Source organism: Salminus brasiliensis, chromosome 14, assembly GCF_030463535.1.
Source record: "Salminus brasiliensis chromosome 14, fSalBra1.hap2, whole genome shotgun sequence".
Classification (NCBI taxonomy): domain Eukaryota; kingdom Metazoa; phylum Chordata; class Actinopteri; order Characiformes; family Bryconidae; genus Salminus; species Salminus brasiliensis.
The window spans coordinates 30705412-30726215 of record NC_132891.1 but is presented as its reverse complement, the minus strand read 5'-3'; the positions used below and the strand labels follow the sequence as shown (position 1 = coordinate 30726215).

General features: G+C 42.4%; 3 protein-coding genes across 10 annotated transcripts in view; 1 reads left to right on the top strand and 2 right to left on the bottom strand.

The window, feature by feature from the left end:
• Nucleotides 1-20804, top strand: part of c1qtnf12 (C1q and TNF related 12) — a 60581-nt gene that overhangs the window by 9154 nt on the left and 30623 nt on the right. For all 7 annotated transcript variants that reach the window (XM_072656410.1, XM_072656414.1, XM_072656412.1 and 4 more), the window contains one exon: nt 18861-20184. The gene's annotated coding sequence lies outside the window, so the exon portion shown is untranslated. The remainder of the gene's footprint in view (nt 1-18860; nt 20185-20804) is intronic.
• On the bottom strand, nt 1759-5621 carry LOC140577471 (coiled-coil domain-containing protein 42-like). Its single transcript, XM_072697461.1, has 4 exons — nt 5448-5621; nt 4473-4694; nt 2827-2991; nt 1759-1833 (listed from the first exon to the last, which is right to left on the bottom strand). Exons 1-4 carry the CDS (start codon nt 5619-5621, stop codon nt 1759-1761), a joined length of 636 nt encoding a protein of 211 aa, XP_072553562.1.
• Nucleotides 11756-19900, bottom strand: sdf4 (stromal cell derived factor 4). 2 transcript variants are annotated; one of them, XM_072656407.1, is made up of 7 exons: nt 19728-19900; nt 18781-19128; nt 16823-16959; nt 15732-15845; nt 15322-15480; nt 14567-14742; nt 11756-14342 (listed from the first exon to the last, which is right to left on the bottom strand). In XM_072656407.1, the coding sequence occupies exons 2-7, from the start codon at nt 19086-19088 to the stop codon at nt 14166-14168; spliced, it is 1071 nt and encodes a 356-aa protein (XP_072512508.1). In that variant the 5' UTR covers nt 19089-19128; nt 19728-19900; the 3' UTR covers nt 11756-14165. The 2 variants fall into 2 exon arrangements, with proteins under 2 accessions (XP_072512508.1, XP_072512509.1); XM_072656408.1 differs by lacking the exon at nt 19728-19900 and adding an exon at nt 19568-19665.

Sequence of the window (20804 nt, the reverse complement as noted above, 5' to 3'; positions counted from 1 at the left end):
TTTTAGCAGCACACAGGGACTTAAACAATATTAGGCAGGTGGTTTTATTATTATGGTACATACATATATTTTTAACCCTAAATAATGAATAATAATGAAATATGAATAATGCTACATGCTAGCTAGCAATGTTGTGCATTGAACTGACAGCATGAGACAGGCCCACCAGAATACTGACCCAAACTAACTAGCAAACATTGTCAAATAAGGTCAGGTAAGCCTCTTTGGCACAGTACAGTACAGTAGTACAGTACAGGTAGCTGGTGTGGTTATATAATAGTGTTAAAGTTTAATAGTTCACCTACTTTCGTGTGGTGTCATTTGTGCAGTGTGGTGGCGTATTAGCTTATCTGCTCTTAGCATGGATGTAGCAGTGTCCCTATTTAGACTTGTTAACAACCTCAAAATTCAGAAGATTCAGCAGCATTCAGGAGAAACATCTAAGTTGACTATGTGTGTATGACTTTTGTGTATCACAGATTGTGACAGTAGAGATTGATCAGTCATTTAAGTAACCTCCCCTAATCATAGTCATGCCATCCTCTAACTAAATAAACTATATAACTTAGAGTATAGCTAATTTATCATAAGCCCAGTCATTTGAGCCAGGGTGTGTCCATAGCATAAGCCCTTCCCCCTCTCCTCCCACTTTGCACTAATAGGTGGTACGAAGGTGCCTTGTTTTGATTGCGTCTAAAAACAAGGGTATTAATGGGCCCCCATCTTCCAGATAGCGAGCATATATCGGCCTGCTGGCTTGATAAGGTCGGCACCCCACTGACCGATGCTGCCACTGCTGGTCCACTCTTGGACCACCCAGGTAACTGAAACATCAGAGGATCATTAGCCATTGGCAGCTGGTGGGGCCCTGAGAGAGCACAATTGGCCTTGTTCTCTCCAGGGTAGGTAGATGGCACCTTCTTCCCACATCACTTTAGAGCAATGCTGGCCGGCACGTGTTGGTCTACACCCTTCCAGTGTCGAGAGCATTGCATTGATGCATTGCAATCGGGCTGCTTAGAAAGTGCTGAGCAAAATGCCAGTGCACCACCAGTTTTAAATATAAATAACTGATGTTAAAACCACCAGTTTTAACATAAATAAAAGTTATTTTGCTACACAAAACAGTGTATTCAAAACAAGCTGTTGCTGCATCTTTCCTTTCCCATATGTGGACTGTTTTACAATAGATGTTGGAACATTGCTGCAAAGATTTGATTGCATTTAGCCACATTATTGAAGTTGAGTACTTATGTTTACGGATGATTAGTTTTCGTACTCCAGCTTATCCCAAAGGTGTCTGATGGAGCTCCATCAATTCACAGATGGCAGTTCCGCTGCTGTACTGGCCACTGCTTTGGGTTTTATGTTTGGCGTTGGGCATAGTGACCTTAGGGTCATGTCTGAGTGCTCTGAAGGGCTATAAGTATGATACTTGATACTGGATGTTTGCGAATGTGATCAGGCCTTCACTGCTACAGCCCCTCTTGGAAGCTGCTTTTCAAAATGTTAAAGTAAATTTGAGAATGAGCTTCTAAACATGGTTGTGAGTGTTTAGAGAGTGTGGAGATATGTTTTTATTCCCAAGCAGCATCAAACCTTGATATTGGAGCGCCATCTTGTGGCAGAAAACGTGCAGTCATTTTAAAGGAATGCCTGGAGATCGGAAAGGATCACACAGGTATAAAATTGTTCCCTAAAGTTATTTTAGGGAACAATTCCAGAAAAAGCACTTCTGGACAAGTACTTTCTGTGTCTTCAAATCACCTTGTATGAAGGTAACCTCTTGACCTCCTCACAAATGGATATCAGATCGGATAGGCATGTCTGGATCTGTCAATGGACGGGAAGAATATAAGGTGAAGGTGCACATATTTGTCACTGCACAGCGAAATGTGTCCTCCATATTTAACCCATCTGTGGTAGTGAACACACACACACACACACTAGTGAGCTAGGGGCAGTGAGTACACACACACCCAGAGCGGGGGGCAGCCAACTCCAGCGCCCGGGGAGTAGAGAGGGTAAAGGGCCTTGCTCAAGGGCCCAACAGTGGCAGCTTGCCAAGCCCAGGAATCGAACCCACAACCCTGTTATCAATAACCCAGCACTCTAACCGCTGAGCCACCACTGCCCTCAACCAGCAGAATAAACACACTGTTGCAAAGTGTAACACTAGATTAAAGGGCCAGAGATGCGGACTTGGTTTGACCAATTTTCTTGAATTCTATGAATTCTATAGCTAATCGCGAAAAAAGATGACCAGGGGCTGGATTCACAAAAGTGTCTTAAAAAAGAAATTCTCTCTTTCTTTTTTTTTTGTGAATCTGCCCCCTGATTTATTTTTACAGATGTATGCGATCATCATTGTGTGGCGTTTGCTTCTAGAATTTGCTGATATTTAACTGAATCCATTCTTCTTGCTACCAGTGTAATATTCCCCATGCCACTGGCTGCAGCACAAGCCTAATCATGATCAATCCACCCCTTAACAGTTGGACAGGCTTCATGAAATTCTACACTTTATTTTGGGAGTCCTCTGTAGATTATCCGCTTGGTCACACTCGACGAATTGTCGACAAGACTAGCGTTAGGTCTAGGTTTAGGATTAGGGGTTTTAAGTTAAGTTTCAATATTCTACTCAACATGTAGTTTGATTTAATAGATATTTGGCTCAGTGTTATTATAGAGTGCCCACCTACATGTAACTATAGTGGACTTTCGAAACAACATGTTACTCCAAACTATTGGAGCTAACTTTCATTGTAAGGAAGGTAAATGTAGCAGTTTACAGAAACACTTAGTACTATATATTCTGTCAAGTACCTTATTCAGTAGTTTGAGTGCATCCTCTGGGGCAATCGGCACTTCTCCAGTGCCCTTGGCCCTCTTACACACCATCTGGTATATATTTAAGATGGCCATCTTGATTGTACCAAGCAGGAGAGTTTTCTGGGCTGCTGTGTTCTGAACATGGGCCCATTTCGACTCCTGGTAACAGAGACAGTAGTACATCCAGCCGATGACTTTCCAGTGATATTTTTTTTTTTAGATGATAAAGACAGTGGACCTCCTTTCATTCACAGAGGCCATTGTCCCTTAATAGCAGTACTCTGATGGCAAAGCCAATAAACAGTCATCATTTTCTTTACATCAACAATATTTATATGCACTTATTTAGGTTTATTTAGATTTATTTAGGTAATTTTGGGGGAATTTCTCAACGTATAGACATCCGAGCACTTCATAGTACACAGATAGGGCATCACACAGGTAACTGTAAAACACTCTGTGTCTTCCCTTTGGTAGATAACAAAAGTGTAGGTCATGGAAATGACCGCAGGTGAAAAGAGTAATGCTTTGCATCAAAGACACGGTGGGCAGTCGCCAGTGTACATAGGGGGAAGGTGACAGGGTCATGGGTACCTAAGGCTCATTGACAGGAACCATGGAGGCCCCACCTCACAACTTCCAGGTGCCAGATACCACATGGTGGCTTCAGAGGTCTCGCTGAGCCGATGCCTCGAATGGCATATGGGGGACCTACTCAATATTAGGCAGGTGGTATTAATGTTATGGCTGATCTGTGTGTATATTCAATGGGATAGCTCAGTTAAGTAAATTAGAGTAGGATTAGGAGTAGGGCCGCTGTTGATCAGCTCTTATTTGGGAAGTGGAACCACTCTCAGCACAGCAACAGCATGGTGACATGGTAGCGTATGTGGCGCTGCTACGAGTATTAAGGGCATGTGTAGCCCTGGAGTCTTTACACACATCAGTGTCACTGCCAGGTTGAGAGGGGGTCCACCACCCAAGAATAACCAGCCAAGAGCAGCTCTGTGGTCAGAAAGAAATGGACTCTGAAATTGAAGAGCTAGAGAAAACAGTGTGAAACAGGGAAACAGTGTGTCAACGAATAAGCAGATACAGCCACAACAGCAAGGTGGACTGTCAGCAATGGGTGACTTTCAGCCGTTCAATTTGCATAAAAGTATTTGCATCAACAGTAGCATCAGCTTGCATCACAAAGGTTATCATGAAATGTCACGGCTGTTACACTCACACGTCTGATTCCATTCACTGCCGCTATGAACAATTCTGACTCTGGAAAGGAGCATCTCGCACTAAACCACTATGAAGGACCATGTTTACAGCTTAACCATGTAAGATATGGTATGTGTGGGGGCTCCCCCTACAGTCAGGAAGTGAGCAGTAGGACCGGCATCAATTTTACTGGAATAATTTCTCAACTTCTCAATGATTTCCCTTGTTAAATGGTTCTTCACTATGGTGGACAACCTGCTGTAGATGGTTCATTGCAGAACCTTTAAAAAATGGCATCAAAAAATGAATCCACTATGGTCAGCCAAGAAGACTGATCACTGAGACTGATGTTTTCTGCTGATGCTGATACAGTGCCCATCTATAGTGATATGCCATCTGTAATGTGTATGTGTGTGCATCCCACTCACCCAGACCATGCATTCTGCTTGAGCCTTGTCCAGTTTACTCCGCTGCCGGGCTAGCGTGTTGTTGTGGTACAGCAGCGTGTTATTGTCCTGCTCAGTGATGTGGGTCAGCTGGGCCCGGGTCCTCTCAATGCTGTCCTGCATCTGTAGAGTTCTTTGCAGCAACTCTTTGCGCATTCGCTTTAGAGAGTCATAACGGGACATCACCTGATGCGCATTCTGAAACTGAAAAGGTTGATAAGCATCACCATGAGCCTAGCATTGCAGCCCCCAGTCCACTAAATAGTGCTGCCAGCTGTGGCCTAAAGGTTGGAGAATCAGGGTTGGGACCTGAAGGTCGCTGGTTCAATCCCCTGAACCAGTAAAAAGTGGGGATGGGAGGAGTGAAGGAACATTCTGAAGGAACAACTCAGTAATTTATGGCCAATTTGCACTTGAGCAAAGCACCTAACCCTCAATTACTCAATTGTTCCCTGGGTGCTAAGGCAGCTATCCACTGTGTGAGTGTGATCACTCCCCAATTCCTCCCTAATTTTAGATTACCCAATTACCCAATTACCCAACCCACTTGTTAGTACTCTTCCCCCATCACATGGAATGCTCCTGACACGGGGACGGTCAGCACTGACACATGCGTCCTTCAGCTCATGCCTAACCACCCATTGCCTCCCTTTGAACTGCCGCCAATACTATGTCACCGGCAACCAACAAGCTCAGAGGAAAGCGCCGGGTACATGGCTCTGATGCATCGTACCGGCCAGCATCACACTAAAGTGATGCAGGGAGAATAAGCAAGCCATCTACCCACCAGAGAGTGCAAGGTCAATTGTGCTCACTCAGGCTCCAGCTTAGTGGCAGCGCCTTAGTATGACGACTTTGCATTTTTTACTAGAAATACAAAACATACTCTAGCAATTTTTCGTTATTCATATGAAAAAAAGTATAATAATAATAACAATAACAGTGGATATGACAAACCTGTCCACTGGCCTGCACCACACTGTCCATGTACTTAGAATAAATGCCATTCTTCTTAACACGTCTCGCCAGCTGATCCCGTTCCTTGGTCAAGGACTTAATCTCCTCTTGAAGAGCCACGAGGTCTGCCTGCTTCTGACTGATGAGCTCTCTCTCCCGGCTCACCTTTCTCATCGCTCTGCAGCGCTTTGCTTCATTGTCCTATGTGGTTCCCAGAAAGAGGGCTAAACTTTCAGACTTTTGAGATTGACTAAAGTTTGGATTGTTGTTTTCAATCCCATTAAACCCTCCTGATTGTAAATACATGCTTACAATGGCCTCTTTTCCACTGCAGGGCCGAACGTTTCTTAGCATGGAGGGTTCCCATTCTGGTGGCTTTTCCACAAAGACACAATTCATCATGGAAAGCTTAGAAACCAGGTGGAGAAACCAGGTGGAGTTTAGTTGGAATGCTTAGCTAACTGAAGCATAATAAAACGTAGCATACTTGAGTAGGCTACAGGCCTTGTCCTACAATGCTACTGCCGTGTTAGCACAGTCTGGCTATTGGGCTCCTCCAATATTGCTATAGCTTCCTGTTACTGCATAATGAAGTCATTTAGATGTAAAGTTCAAACAGACCTTAAATGGATTCCAACACTATTTGGCACACTACACCTATAAAATGACCTCTGTGATGTGGTTTAAGCTTCAGTAAGTTAGCTAGCATTAGCTAACTACATTAGCCTTGTAGTTGCAAGGTGCATAACCAAAGAACTAAACATTTGCATACATTTTATGAGCTGATGTGTACTTTCTGGTCCTGATTTAGCAACACAGCAAATGGGAAAAGAAACCACAACCGACCTAATAGGTCAGCACCGTGCGGCATGGCCTTGGCCAAGCGTCCAGGCTTTTTTCTGTCCTGGCACCAAAGTGGTGGAACGAGCTGCCCCTGGATGTCCGAACAGCTGAGTCGCTCGCTGTCTTCAAACGCAGACTGAAGACCCACCTCTTCAGAGAGTACTTGGACGAATAGTTCTATGGTCGCCTTATTGTATTGTGTTTAGTAATGTCTAAGCTTGGAGGTATCTTTTGTATTATTAGTCTATTCTAACTAGCTAAGGCTTTTTCTTGGGTAAATAGCAAAGCACTTTGTAAGTCGCTCTGGATAAGAGCGTCTGCTAAATGCCGTAAATGTAAATGTAGCAACCATTTGTCTCTGCAGTGGAAAAGAGGCCATTGATTCTCATTGTCCTCTTTTTTTTTTAAGGTGCACGTATTTGTCACTGTACAGTGTGGACTGTACAGCGAAATGTGTCCTCTGGTAGTGAACACACACTCACACACACACACACACACGTGTTAGGGGCAGTGAGTACACACACACACCCAGAGCGGTGGGCAGCCAACTCCAGCGCCCGGGGAGCAGAGAGGGTAAAGGGGCCCAACAGTGGCAGCTTGCCGAGCCCGGGAATCGAACCCACAACCCTGTTATCGATATCCCGGAGCTCTAACCGCTGAGCCACCACTGCCCCTCTGCAACCTTACTAGTTTTAAATCATTGATAAGGAGCTACACCCTTGAAAAGGCACTCTTTAATGGTCTTTAATAAAGACCATAGTTCTAAAAAGAACCATGACAACTCAAAGAGTTCTTTGCCTGGTTAAATGGTTCTTCACTATGGTGGGAAACCTGCTGTAGATGTTTTTTTTAGATTGCATCACAATTAATCCACTATTGTTAAGAACTAAACCGAAAGCTGAGGCTGCAGTGGGCACAGGCTCACCAAAAATGGACAGCAGAAGACAGGCGATATGTAGTCTTAATTTTGCGCCAACCACATAAATCCATGGACCTAATAGGCCAGGCTGGTGGAGGTGGTGTAATGGTGTGGGCAACGTTTACTTAGCACATTTTGGGCTTGTCTGAATGCCACAGTCTACATTTGTCTTGCTGACCATGTGCAATCCTCTCATAGCCACAAGTCTCATTAGTCTTCTAACGGCTACTTCCACCATGTCCCAAATCAAAAGTCGTCTCAAACTGCTTTTATGAACATGACAATACGTTCAGTGTTCTTCAGTGGCTTTTCCAGTCACCGGATCTGAATCCAGTAGAACACCTTTGGGATGTTGCAGAACAAGAGATTCACAGTGTGAAGGTGCTCCTGAAAAATCTGCAGGAATTGTGTGATGTGATTCCAGATAGGCAGGCCTTTGCATCCCACTGCAATGAATACAGACCTTTAAGAAGTTGTCAAACCTTTGCCAGTCACTCTTCATGTGCTGCACTTTCTCCTTCAGTTCGGCTCTATGCATTCCTAGCGCCGACAGAGTGGACTCCAAATCCTGTAAGAAGCAATGTGTCACTCAGTCAGACTGGAGGGGAACCTTCTGTGTCAGGCTAAAGTTCCCAAAACACACAACAGTATCTGGCGTTATCAGAATCCCATCCTGGGCTGCCAGTTTGAATATTTAAAGAGGGCAACTATATTTATCATGAAAAAGGGGCTGAAAGCAATTTGCTGTCGGATGTGGTTGGTGTGGCGCAGCAGATAACACCACTACCTGTTAGTGAGCTATTACACCATGTGGGAGACTGGGGTTAGATTCCCGGTCTGGGTGACTAGGTGCTGCGCTACACCAATAAGAGTCCTTGGGCAAGACTCCTAACACTACATTGGCCCTCCTCTGTAATACGAGTAACCTTGTAAGTCACTCTGGATAAGAGCGTCAGCTAAATGTCGCAAGTGTAAATGTAAAAAGCCCCTTGGTTGCAAAACTACTGTAACTAGCATTAGCATTAGCCTTCCACAAAGAAGATCTGTGAATTGAAATGATAAAAAAACAGATATTAATGTGCTAGCTGAAGATATTTTATACACTTTGCCCACCCTGTAGCCGACCCCTTGCATAACACCCACAGAATTCTTGTTTGGATGTCAGACGTTGATGTGGGTCATAGCTGGAATACTGACATCCTGGGTTTGGTCGTTCTAAGCAGATTCTGGATTCTGGTCCTCCATCTGTTTTCTTGATGGAATATCTGCTTTATCAATTTATGAAGATTGATTTGGTCGACATCAATCTGCTTACATATAGTTTAACACTCATACTTTATTGTGACAGTAACTTATAGCTTCTGACTACTGGAAACTACAGAACCTGCTGAAAACCAGGGTTATAAAGGAATAAAGTCAGGGATAGAGTTTAGAAAATTGTTACAAAGGGAAGTTCAAGAATAAAGGCAGTAAAGGCAACTCAAACAACTGTTTGATTCTAAGGGAGTTTTCAAAGGCCCGCACCCAGGACCAATTCTGGCCTCGTTTGGTGGAGGGCCTCATTATCACTGGCTTGTTTTCACACAGGAAAAAGCTTAAACTTCATTTTTTTTAGCACATCTTTGCAAAATAGTAGGGCCTAGTTTCATCCGTTTATTGATTCTCATTATTTTTCTCAGGTAACAAATGTGGCACAAGGAGAGAATAGCTTCCACACATGCAGCACACCACATCAATTTCAGAAGTACCAGAGACCGGTTCTCTTGTGGCGATTGTGCTCTCTCAGACTCCGGCTGCTGATAGTAAAGCGACCCCGCCTCTTTGGTGTTTAAGTTAAATAAGGCAGGTTTCAGCTTGGACTGCTTTTTGAATGAGGCACAATGCAGAACAGCCAATCAGAAAAGGTCATTTACATGCATCAGTCAAGAGACACTCTGGCCAAAGTGAAAAGTGTAACTTTTGCTACATCTGTGGTAGACATGCCTTCTCAACTCCCTTCATGGTAGTCTCTAAAATTACATTTTCCTTTTTTTACTGACTACAAAAATCCTTCTGTATCCTCAAAGTGGAAGAAGCCTTTGAAAACTACAATTGCTTTTGTGGTGCTGAAGTAACAGAACTCCTATCAAGTCATCTAAGGGGAGTCTTAGCTAGTGGGTGGGAATTGGAAATGACTAAACTTGGGGGAAAATTTGGGAAAAGAGGCAGAAATGTAGGACATGTACTTTTTGAGGAAGCCTGCCTAGCTAGACTTTTAGCATTCAGAACAAAAAGCTAAACTTGTCAGATGGTTGTTGCTTTTACAGTCTAACTCCTAGTGTTAGTGTCTTCTGGCTGATAAACTGACTATGGCCCTGTCCCATTACTTGCACTTGCACCCTTGCACCCCTTATTTGCATGTGCCAGCTAGGTTGTGCAAGGTTGTACACTGTTAAAAGTATATGTTCCTTGAGGTTCTTCAATTTGAAACTGTGGAGGAGACCTCTTATGTTGGTCTGAGGAACCTTCAAGAAAATGTTTTTAGAAGAAAAGGGTTCCTCAAAGTTTTCTTCAAATCACCTTAAGAGGTTCCTCCACAGTTTCCTTCTAGGAGGGACGCAGGGCTTATGTTCAGAACTAGGACAGAGCCTGTGTTTCCCTCACCTCTCCTTGCAGCTTCAGGGCATTGAGGAGCTCAGTGACCTCCTGTCTTTTCCGCAGAAGGCAAGAGGAAACTGCCAGCCTCTCATCTCCAACAAAGGTGGTGCTTCTGTGGACGTAGCAAGCTAAGACATATCACTAAACACTACCAAAATGTTCCAAAATGTGTACAACATAAAGCTATGAAAAGCTTCCAAGTGCCTGATCGGGAGACAAGAGATCGGGAGGCCCAACATCATCCAGCAGAGTCGTTCTAACTGAGTAATTATTAGTATTCAGAATTTTTTGGAATTGCGGGTATATGGACTCATCAGTCAACTCTGATATCGTTACACTGTTTAAACCATTTGAACCAGTAGCAGAGTTCAGATTTTCCACCATTTTGTGCCTTAACTTCAAACTAAATCCCACACGGCACGTCTAAATCTCAGTTTATTTAAAACTGAACGGGTGATTCACTCAGTATCACAGCATCAAATCTGACAATTCATTTACTGTTGATTTACCCTCAACATTTTTAACGATAAACTGAGATTAGAAGCTTAACATATATCTCACGGCCTTACACGTGTTTCCTGCAAGAGGAAGTGACATCACTGAGTGCAGGTCACATGTTTGTTTTTAACAGAACTGTCTCATGCACTCCCCCTCGAGTGCAAATTGGCCAAGGGAATCGTCCGGCGACAGTACCGAGTCCGCAGCGGAGTTGCATGGAGCATGTTCAGCCAGTGTAGCTATGGGAGCAACCATGGCTGACGTTGGACTGGGAGTCATTTGATTGATATTGTGTGTATAAACTGTGCCTAAAATATGCGAAATGCTTAATAGAGAAAAACTATTTAGTGTTTTTTAGATGGAGTTGTAAAACTATGTTAAGAAAATGAAAAATTGCTTATAGCTACTAGCTACTTACACCCGCTGGGCAAGATTTTCCGCAAAGTAGTTTCTGTAGAAGTCCGACAGATTCTCAGACACTGTTCTACTGTCTAAATGAGTCATTTCTGACAGAAAATTAATTATAGTCCAGTATAGGTTTTCTAGATTCAGTTAATATTTACAGTCAAATCTTTTTTTTTGTTTTTGCCGAATGTTGTTTTTTATTTCAATTCGAAGAATAACAGCAGTCTCATAGCAACAAAAACGGTTGGACCGTTAGCTTGAGAATATGTGGGCTCTGTGTAGATCTTCTCAACAGCTATAAGATCATTGCTATCACAGAAAACCAGCATTCGCTTTTTCACAAGTTGAACCTTTACATCGTGTCAAAATTTCATGGTGAATAAAATTAAAAATTGCTGTGAAAGCAATGCTAAGGCCACAGTGATCTGTGGTCAAGGTAATCCAACCTCAGCTTACCTAAGATTATGTGCTCCTCTCGGCAGCACATATACGTGTATGTCTTTTAATTCATTAATAAACAAATAAATAAGTAAACAAATGAAAAAAAAAAAGAGGCAACAAGATTTCAACTGCCCACTCGGCAAGTAATTGCCTCTTTCAGGCCAGCCTGCTAGTTTGGGCCCTTGAAAAAGACATTACTCTGGGCTTCACAACTCTGACAATTCTGCTGTCATAATTAATTAACACATTTTTTAGGGCCCCTGTCAGTCCGTTAGACCCTTAAAGCACCCCAGCGGTAAGGTGATCTGGCAAGCGACATGTTTGCATGTTTTCTGTTTTTGTCGCAGTCACACAAAAACCTTGTAACTCCAAAAGAAGGAATAATCCTAATGGACCAATAGGAATAAGCAAGAATTTCCTATTGGTTCAATGATCATGAAATTTTGACACAATGTAAAAAAACAACTGCCAGATTGTCAAAGTGAAGAAAAGTCAATATTTGAAGATTTTTGCGTGACAGGGACAATATGAAAGCCGCCCCAGTGTGAAATAAAAGTACACTCTGTAAAAACACACAAACATACCGTTTAATGCATATCTGCAATACAATGGGTTTCAAAGCTTCTCAGACATTTGAGCAACTCGAAGAAAGTATGAGGAAAAGAAACGGCTCAAACGAATGGCTTCAAATCAAGCAGTTCCACAGGATGAGGGCATTATGTGGTCAATGCACTGTACACAGATGGCTTTGTCAAATCATATCATGCACAAGGAGGCAATACATTAGCCAAGGAAGCATAAGAGTGTGTGACAACGGAACCGAACACGAAGCAAACCGGCTCTTAGCAAAGCATTAGTGTCCAATTCAACTCTTCATTTGACCGTCCAAGATATTTCCAGTTCTGTATAGTAAATGCAGAAACAATCAAGCCCTTATTTTGCCATTAAACAGTTAATATTTTGACCATGCACAGGACTGTAGTCTAATATATATATTAATGGAGTCTTATTTTAAAGCATAAACAAAAAAAAAATAAAAGAATTCAAGCTGGCTCTCCATTTTGCACTCCACAAGCAAGAGTTTGGACGTCCAAACTTTCCAGAGCTGCTGTGCTGTTTATATGACTGAAGAGCAAAACCAACCAGTTCTGGATCAAATTCTCTCAGATTTATTATGAGCACATTGCCAGGAAATATATCAGAAAACTCCCACAACCCAACACCACCTCAACGCTCTATACTCTATCATTATCTGTGGGAAAAAAAAGCAGGCTGATGGACTACCTTAGAAATGTACCAAGACTGTATTAAATTGCATAAACAGTTAAACAAACAAACAAACAAACAAACAAACAAAAAACATATAACTGGGCTTAGTGTCCATAATTTTACTTGGAATAATGTGCAAATATTATAGCGGCCTCTAAATAAAATCTCTTAAATTTAACAGGAAATTTCACTGTTTAAAATGTCAGCATAACTCAATGTTTGAGATGCCAACAAAGTCATTCAGAGTGGATTGGTGTGAAATGGATAATTGGGCCAGGATTCAAGGGGGCGCATTTGGGACTATTTGTACCTTCTAGAGTTGAAAAATGTCATTTAAGGCTAGAAGAAATGCTTCAGTTATCTAACAGTAAAGCCATTGTGAGGGAGGTTCTAGAGGCATATCAGTACAGTTGGCCATCAGAATCAGGCCGGAAATAACAGCAGAAAATGCTGGTTCGGATCTCTAGTGGAAAAATAGCAAACAAATGTAACTCAATCCCATACCATATCCAGTCTGAAACAGCAAACACTCACACTGCTTCAATTAAAAATGAATAAAAGCTCCTTTTAAAGCTTCATTGTTAAAGAGGAAATGCTGAACCTGTATCAGCTGATATTAAACGTTTCAGTGTCAATTTCGGAAAATAAACCATGCCATACATAATGCGGTCTTTAATGAAAAGCTTGGATGTTTGGTTCTTATTACCAGTACCATGAGCAGTTCTGATTTAGCAGGTTTCTCGACACTGTACCATTTCACATCAAAATACTGTGAATGACTCAAATCTCACTTTGAGAAGATACCAAAAACCCCTAAAAAACCCAAATAAACAAAATGGAGCAGTTGTCCTTTAGACACATGCACACGTTCTCAATATATTAAAATAATAATAATTTAAAAAAATCTACACATCTTTAATTGGATCGAGTGCAACAGTCTGATGGCTAATCTTATGTAATGTATTTATACACGTTAAAATCTACACATTTGGCATTTCTGCTCTTATGAAGTGGGGTTAGGCTTTGAACTGTCCCCAGCTCAAGATGCAAAACCTGTGTGAAACCAGTAATTTTAGAACTTCACCAACAACCTCTGGTGATATGTCATATGTTTATATATTTATATATATTATGGCATTTCCACAGAAGAACATTATTTACATAATTCACTGCTGCATCACTTCTACTTTCTGCAAGTTCATTTGTACTCTAATACTATGAGGAGGACGAAAGACCTGGTTATACCTCAAAGCTTTTGATCTCCACCAAACTCATCATATACATAAACTTCTCTAAATATCGACTCTCCAATATTTTTGTGAAAGTGACACAGTGTCTAGAATGGGCGGTTGAAAGCCATGAAAGAACACAGTGTTTGAGCAAAAGCAGCTCTGATAGAAAAGCAGCCTGACCTGACAGAGCATGCTGCATGAGATTACGAAGCAGGAATATCAGAAACATCTGAACGCTTTGCATTGAGACAAAGGAGAGGCTTAAGACACACAACATTTCCAGGCACTACTTCAAGCAACCACACACACACACACGCTCAGACTTGCACTCCAAATGAGCCAATCCAAACTCTGGCAGTCTACAACGTACCCAATCCCTGGGAATGAGCGTACATTTGTCTGCCTGCCTGTTTAGCTGTTTAGCTGGGCGGAATAGAATTTCTTTCTTTTTTTTAAGGGATTGAGGAGAATGTCCTAGAACTCCTCGTGCACATTGCGGGCGTAGTCCATGAGCTTGCTGCCAGTGAAGTACTCGCTGTATTTGAGAATCTCCTCCAATTCCAGACTGTGGTTCTGGTTCTCGTCAGCCACAGCAATCATTTGTTTCGCTTCGTTCAGGGCGTTGTACTCGTTCATGGGATCCATGTACTCCTGCAAGAGACAAAGCGGGACAGGGTTGTTGGTAAAAACAAGCAGAGATGAGCATTTTAACCAGTTCTGTTATTGAGACAGAAATGTCTGAACGTGCAGAATCCCAAATATCTCAAGATTACATTTACATTACATTTGAATAGCCATACCCAACCCTATTAAGAACACCACAAAAATACAGGCTATCTTCATCAGGGAGGGAAGGAAACAAACAAAGGACCCACCTCGAGCTCTTCCATTGTGACGATGCCATTATGGTTTGAATCAATAACCTCCTCAAACTCCTTCTTCCGCTCACGGACCCAGTCATCGTCAATATCCTGGGCTTGCTGGTTCTCCACTGTTCCCATGGGCAAGGAGATGAACTCCGACAGGGTCAGCTCCTTATCTCCATCTTGATCTGCCGAAAACATCAGTATCAAAAATCAGTGGATTTTAGTAATTCTCCTTGGGAAAAAAAACCCCACCAGTCTCGCTGCAGGTTGTACACACATTTAGTCTGAAATGAGACAACAGAAAAAGTCTAACATCACTTAGAACCCTTTTGAACCTAGAAACATACTTGGACCATTTCTGAGATATCAGGTTTTCATTTGAGCTTGTTCTACAATGTGTGTGTGTTTAGGTCAGTGGAGCCACCACTGACCTAAACACACACACATTGTAGAACAAGCTCAAATGAAAACCTGATCTCAGAAATGGTCCAAGTATGTTTCTAGAGGTAAGAGATTGATGACAGGGTTGTGGGTTCGATACCCACTTGGCAAGCTGCCACTCTTGAGCCTTTAAGCAAGGCCCTGAATCCTCTCTGTGCTCACTAGAGTATATGTCCGTGTTCACTGCACAGATGGGTTAAAGGCGGAGGCCAAATTCCATCTGTGTCGAACACAAAATGGTAAATATAGTTGTCTTGTCTTGGGTTGTGTTATTTTAAGCTACACGCACTACTGCACAAAGAAGTATAATTTATCACGCTTACCCAGATCTCTGATGATCTCCTTGACCATGTATTTGAGCATGCCTCTGCTGTGCTCTGGATGAAGGAAGGAGAGGAACTCCTCCTCATTTAGCAGCTGGTCAGCTGGGGGGTTATCTGCCTGGAACCAGCGATCCTTCAGGCTCTCCAGCACCTCCTGGGCTGTGGACATACCACAAAAACAAACCACTTTCATCATACTGTACACATGTATTGTAATACGTGTCCATTGTTTTGTTTTAATATTCCTCAAATGGGTGGGCAAACTAAAGCACAAAAAGAAGAATTTGGTTGGTTTATCAATCAGAGAACCTCTAATTGTGTATTAAATACTAATAGCATTGTTATGACTCATGAATATACAGATGCAGCATTAGATGTAGAATGTGGGCTCATTTCTGCGTTTCACTTACTTTCCTCATCCACTTTAAGTTCCTCATTGTTCTTGATCTTCTCAGCCACTTCTTTCTCATTGAAGCCTTTGCTGGCCAAAAATTTCACCCGGTATTCATCCCACGTCACATGTCCTGAGAGAACAATTTTAAATGGATAAGGCTGACAATCCTGTGGTTTGCCTTGACAAAGTAGTAGTTTAGATTGCATTCACAACCATTACGATGAAACCATCGCCAGAATTTCACAGAGGCATTTACCAAAGGGAAAGCTGGAGAATTCTGACTGCGAGCACTCTGATATAGTCAAAAATTTCCATCAATACATTCTGCCAGCTGTCAGCAATAAATGTCACAAGTATATATATTTCTACAAATGAGACCAGGGATAACATCTGAAAAAAAGCTTTACCAAAAAGCTAAAAGACATCTGTGGCAATACCTTACACTTTTACACAGCTAAAAAGTAATCTCTCAAATCTGAGGGTTACACATCTACAGGGCTGAGAGGGAAGTGCTGCTCTATAATATAGATATGAGAAAATACCACAGTGAGATTATATCGCTACATGCTGCAGAATTCCTTTAAATTACTACAAACACACTGACTGAACAATGAGAGTTCAGAATATGGAAGGAACACACTGTAAACCTCAAACACTGTTGTTCCTCCTTCAAAAGTGAATCCATCATAAGCAAAACAAAGCTGAAAAATTGGATGACTTCAGTTTTGACTCATTATATTAACACCCCAAAACTGTACAGAATTTACATTTGCTGGATCTTTTAAACCTCTCAAGTAAACTAATTAAAGCTCATCCGTGTCTGTTCAGGATTCTCTCAGTCACAATAAAGCATTAAATGAGTGATTATAGGCTTCTCTGCAATATCAGGCAGTGTTTTCCACCTGTCCGAAATTAACATATGGGGTGGGGAATACATTTGCATATACGGATATCTAAATGTGCCCAGTGTGTGGAAAAGACTGTCAGTATTGTGAAGGTCAGCACTGAAGATAACGATTAAAAAAAAAAAAAAATAAATCATATGCTGTGCAGCCGTGGTGCAGCCCAAAACAGTCCAGAGAAAGATTGATTAGACTCCAAGCTTACCATCTCCGTCGGGATCCACAGCACGGAAGCTGAGTTTGTTCTCTTCAACAGCCTCTTGGAAGTGCTCTTCTGTTTTCTCCATGATCCAGCGCTGCATTTCCTTAGCACTGACACTTCTGTCCTTGTTGAAATCAACCCTACCAACAATGTAAACAGACGTTATATTAAATCAAACTAAATCAAGTCAACATACAGTATTGATGCAGGTCTGGATGACTGATTATTCCATATTTCCATATATGAAGCATTTGATTTTGAAATAATAATTCTTCTTTAATACAAAAACATGGCCAATTTTCTCCTAACTCCGAAAGTAGCCTGGACGACTGACCACGACATATTTCATGCCTGAAGATTTAGGGCCCCCAGTGTAACCACTAAGATCCGATTGACCACTTTTGAATGTTGTTTTGACGTAGAGCTGGACAATATGCTGATATTTTATCGGATCATGATAAATTATTCAATCATGATACACAGTATGCTTTGCTAAACATATCGAGGATGACCAACTGCATGTTTCATTACCAACAGTGTAATTAGACTGGATAAAGTGCAGCAGATGTTGAATAGAAATCACTGTACCCAGTCTGGGAGCGTATCTGAATAGTAGTTATTATGAATCAGTTGCTACTGATGTATTTAGTCTATGATTAAATGCATTGAGATAAATATCATGTATCGTGAGAAAGGTCTTTAAATAACGTGATGTAGTGTTTTTACTATTTCTGCAGCCCATAATCCAATTACAGCATGTCCTGGGATGATCATCATAAACACACATTGGAGTTCAGTGAACAGCAGTTTGAGACACCTAAGCTAAACCTAAAATCACTGATCTCAGCAAGAAGCGAGCTTTTGCTTGAAAAAAGCAGGAACTAGATTCTCATGAGAAGAGCTTTGGAGAAACCCCCTACTTTCTGCATTAACACTTTATACATTTACATTTATGGCATTTAGCTGACGCTCTTATCCAGAGCGACTTACAAGGTTACTCGTATTACAGAGGAGGGCCAATGTAGTGTTAGGAGTCTTGCCCAAGGACTCTTATTGGTGAATCGCAGCATAGTCACCCAGACTGGGAATCGAAACCCAGTCTCCCGCGTGGTGAGGTAGCGCACTAGCAGGTAGTGGTATTATCTGTTGCGCCACACCAAGCACTATATTTATCCTAATATTATTAAGCAAATCAATACTTACTAGCCAGATAAGTAGCCAGTAAATTCCCTTTTCCCTAGGTGTCTACGTCTGCACACTACTGTAAATATTTCAGTGGTTGGGAGGAAATCCTGTACATCATATTTTTCTGGGAGCCACATTTAAAGTATTAAAGCAATTTCCCACTGTAGAACAGCCGACCATAGTGGCTGCACTTCTTCCAAGCTCTCCAAGATCCAGAAGAACTTTGATCGTTAGTGAACGCGTAATGCAGGTCCTGGGCCCTGAAGTCCAGCATCCAGCACAGCTTGCCCCTCTTCTCCCTGCTCAAACACACCTGATTCAACACATCACTTCATCAAGTGCCACATTTCCAGCCAAATAAAGGTAAAGGTAAAGGTGCACGTATTCGTCACTGTACAGTGTGGACTGTACAGCGAAATGTGTCCTCCGCATTTAACCCATCTGGTAGTGAACACACACTCACACACACACACGTGTTAGGGGCAGTGAGTACACACACACACCCAGAGCGGTGGGCAGCCAACTCCAGCGCCCGGGGAGCAGAGAGGGTAAAGGGCCTTGCTCAAGGGCCCAACAGTGGCAGCTTGCCGAGCCCGGGAATCGAACCCACAACCCTGTTATCGATATCCTGGAGCTCTAACCGCTGAGCCACCACTGCCCCTAATGTGCTTGAGCATGGAAATAAACAGATAACCAAGCTGTGCTGGACACCAGACCTCCAGGACCTGAACCCCAGAGTAAAGCCTACCCTAAACCACAACCTGACAGACACCTACTTGCTGAAAATTTCAACCAGCTTCTTCCTGTTCTTCCTGGGCTCAGAGTCCTCCTCAAACTCCTCCATTTCTTTCCCCAGGAACACCTCTTGGTGGAAGTCCTTGTTCAGGTGGCCGTCCATCTCCATCTTGACTCCGTTCAGGTGGTCTGGAGGGAGGATCTCGTTGTTCTCCTTACTGTTGGGGATTTTCTCCTTGTGGACCGACACGTTGGCGGGCCGCGCGTTCACGTCCACGGTCAGAAAGATGAGCAGGGCGAAGGAGGCAGCGGCCAGGTGCCCGCTGAGAGCTCCCCTTCTGGCGGACATGACTTCCAGCTCTCACCTCCTCACGAACAGATGGAGGACACTGTTAAACACAGAGAGGAGAACATTTTTCACTCCCTAAATCGCCTATGGGCTCGCTGTGTCACTGTGTGGTATCGCTACAACGGTTTCACGGAGAGCCAACGTCATTCATAGGGACACAGCTTTAGCTGGCAGGCTAGCTAGCTAGGTCATATTATAGTAGCTAGCTAACTTAATAAAGCTCATTCATGTACAAACGAATTTGTAATAATCATACGATTTATAAGCGTTATTTAATAAAAGGTCACGTATAACAGTAGCACTAGCAGTTAGCTAGCTAGCTAGTGACGCTAGCCGGGACCTCGGTGTAATGGCTAGCACTAGCTAGCTCAGCTCGCGCTGTCTGAGCTTTAGCTACCTCTGCGGGAAAGGCTGCGGGAGTTAGCCGCTAGCCTCCCTAAATAACCTATAGCTAACTCCTACTAAACGGAACCACTCACAGGCTGAGCAGAAGAACCTCCTCGGTGAAATATCTAGCACTGACAGCGTCTGGACACTGACCGTGTACACTGAGCTGTTGTGACTCGTTGGTCGTGGCTAGCTAGCTAGTTCCTGTAGACGTGGCCAGCGGGCGCAGCCATGAAACTGGACACTGCCTACCTGCTTCTGCCTCAAACGCCTCTACAAAGTCAGAGAGGTTCGTGAGGCTCGGACGAGCGAGATATCCAGATGCGATGCTGGTTTTCTTTCAGGGTTCAAACATTGCTTGTTAAAGTCAGGACTTTGAGTCTTCTTCTGTTAAAACTGGGTTAGTGAGGTGAGGTCAGTGGCGCCTCCTAGGGCACTGTGCAGGCAACTCCATTCAGTGTTCCCGTCTAAAATCCCCTGTCTATCATTTTGCGAGCCAGCCAGCTATGTCCAAAAGTATCCAGACACTAAAACACACCAAAGCACTCTGAATGAGCTTGTAGTCATTTTAACATTTGATCATTCATTCATTCATCCATATCTTCTTACACACTTCTTTCTGGTCAGGGTCACGGTGGGTCGGATCCTCCATGGAATCATTGGGCACAAGGCAGGAATACCCCCTGGACAGTGCGCCAGTCCATCGCAGGTTACCACACACACTCATTCATTCATTCATTCATTCATTCACACACAGGGGTCACTTTAGCATATCTAATTCACTTACTATAGTTTTTGAGTTAGAGTTTAGAGGAAACCCACGCGGACGCAAGCAGTTGTATCATTTTATTTACTAACAGTTTCTGTAGAATGTAATTATTAAGATGGAAATAGAAGAAATTAGAGGTTTAATGTGAAATTGTCAATCAGAATTGTTCGCAGAGGTGGTAAGAGAATGTGTTTAATGCCTCGAAAATATCATACATAAAACTGTGACAAACAACTGTTTTGATAGTCGAATAATCTGTCGATAACTCAAGTGAATAATCGATTATTCGGATAATGAAATGCCAAATTACCAAATAACTCTTATGTTTTGGATCAGTGGATTCGGTTTAATGCATTTGCTATAACTTATTCAGGAATTCCCTGTTTTAATGAAATTTCCTGTTGCTATAAAATATGAATAATCTTTTTCCTGCCAAAATTTAAAGCCAAGGATGTCCAAATAGCAGCAATGAAATATAACGGAAGTAAATGAGTTTTCCGTTAATCCATTTTCTCATAATTTATCAGATCTGCAAAAAAGAAAAATGGGAAAAAATGGTG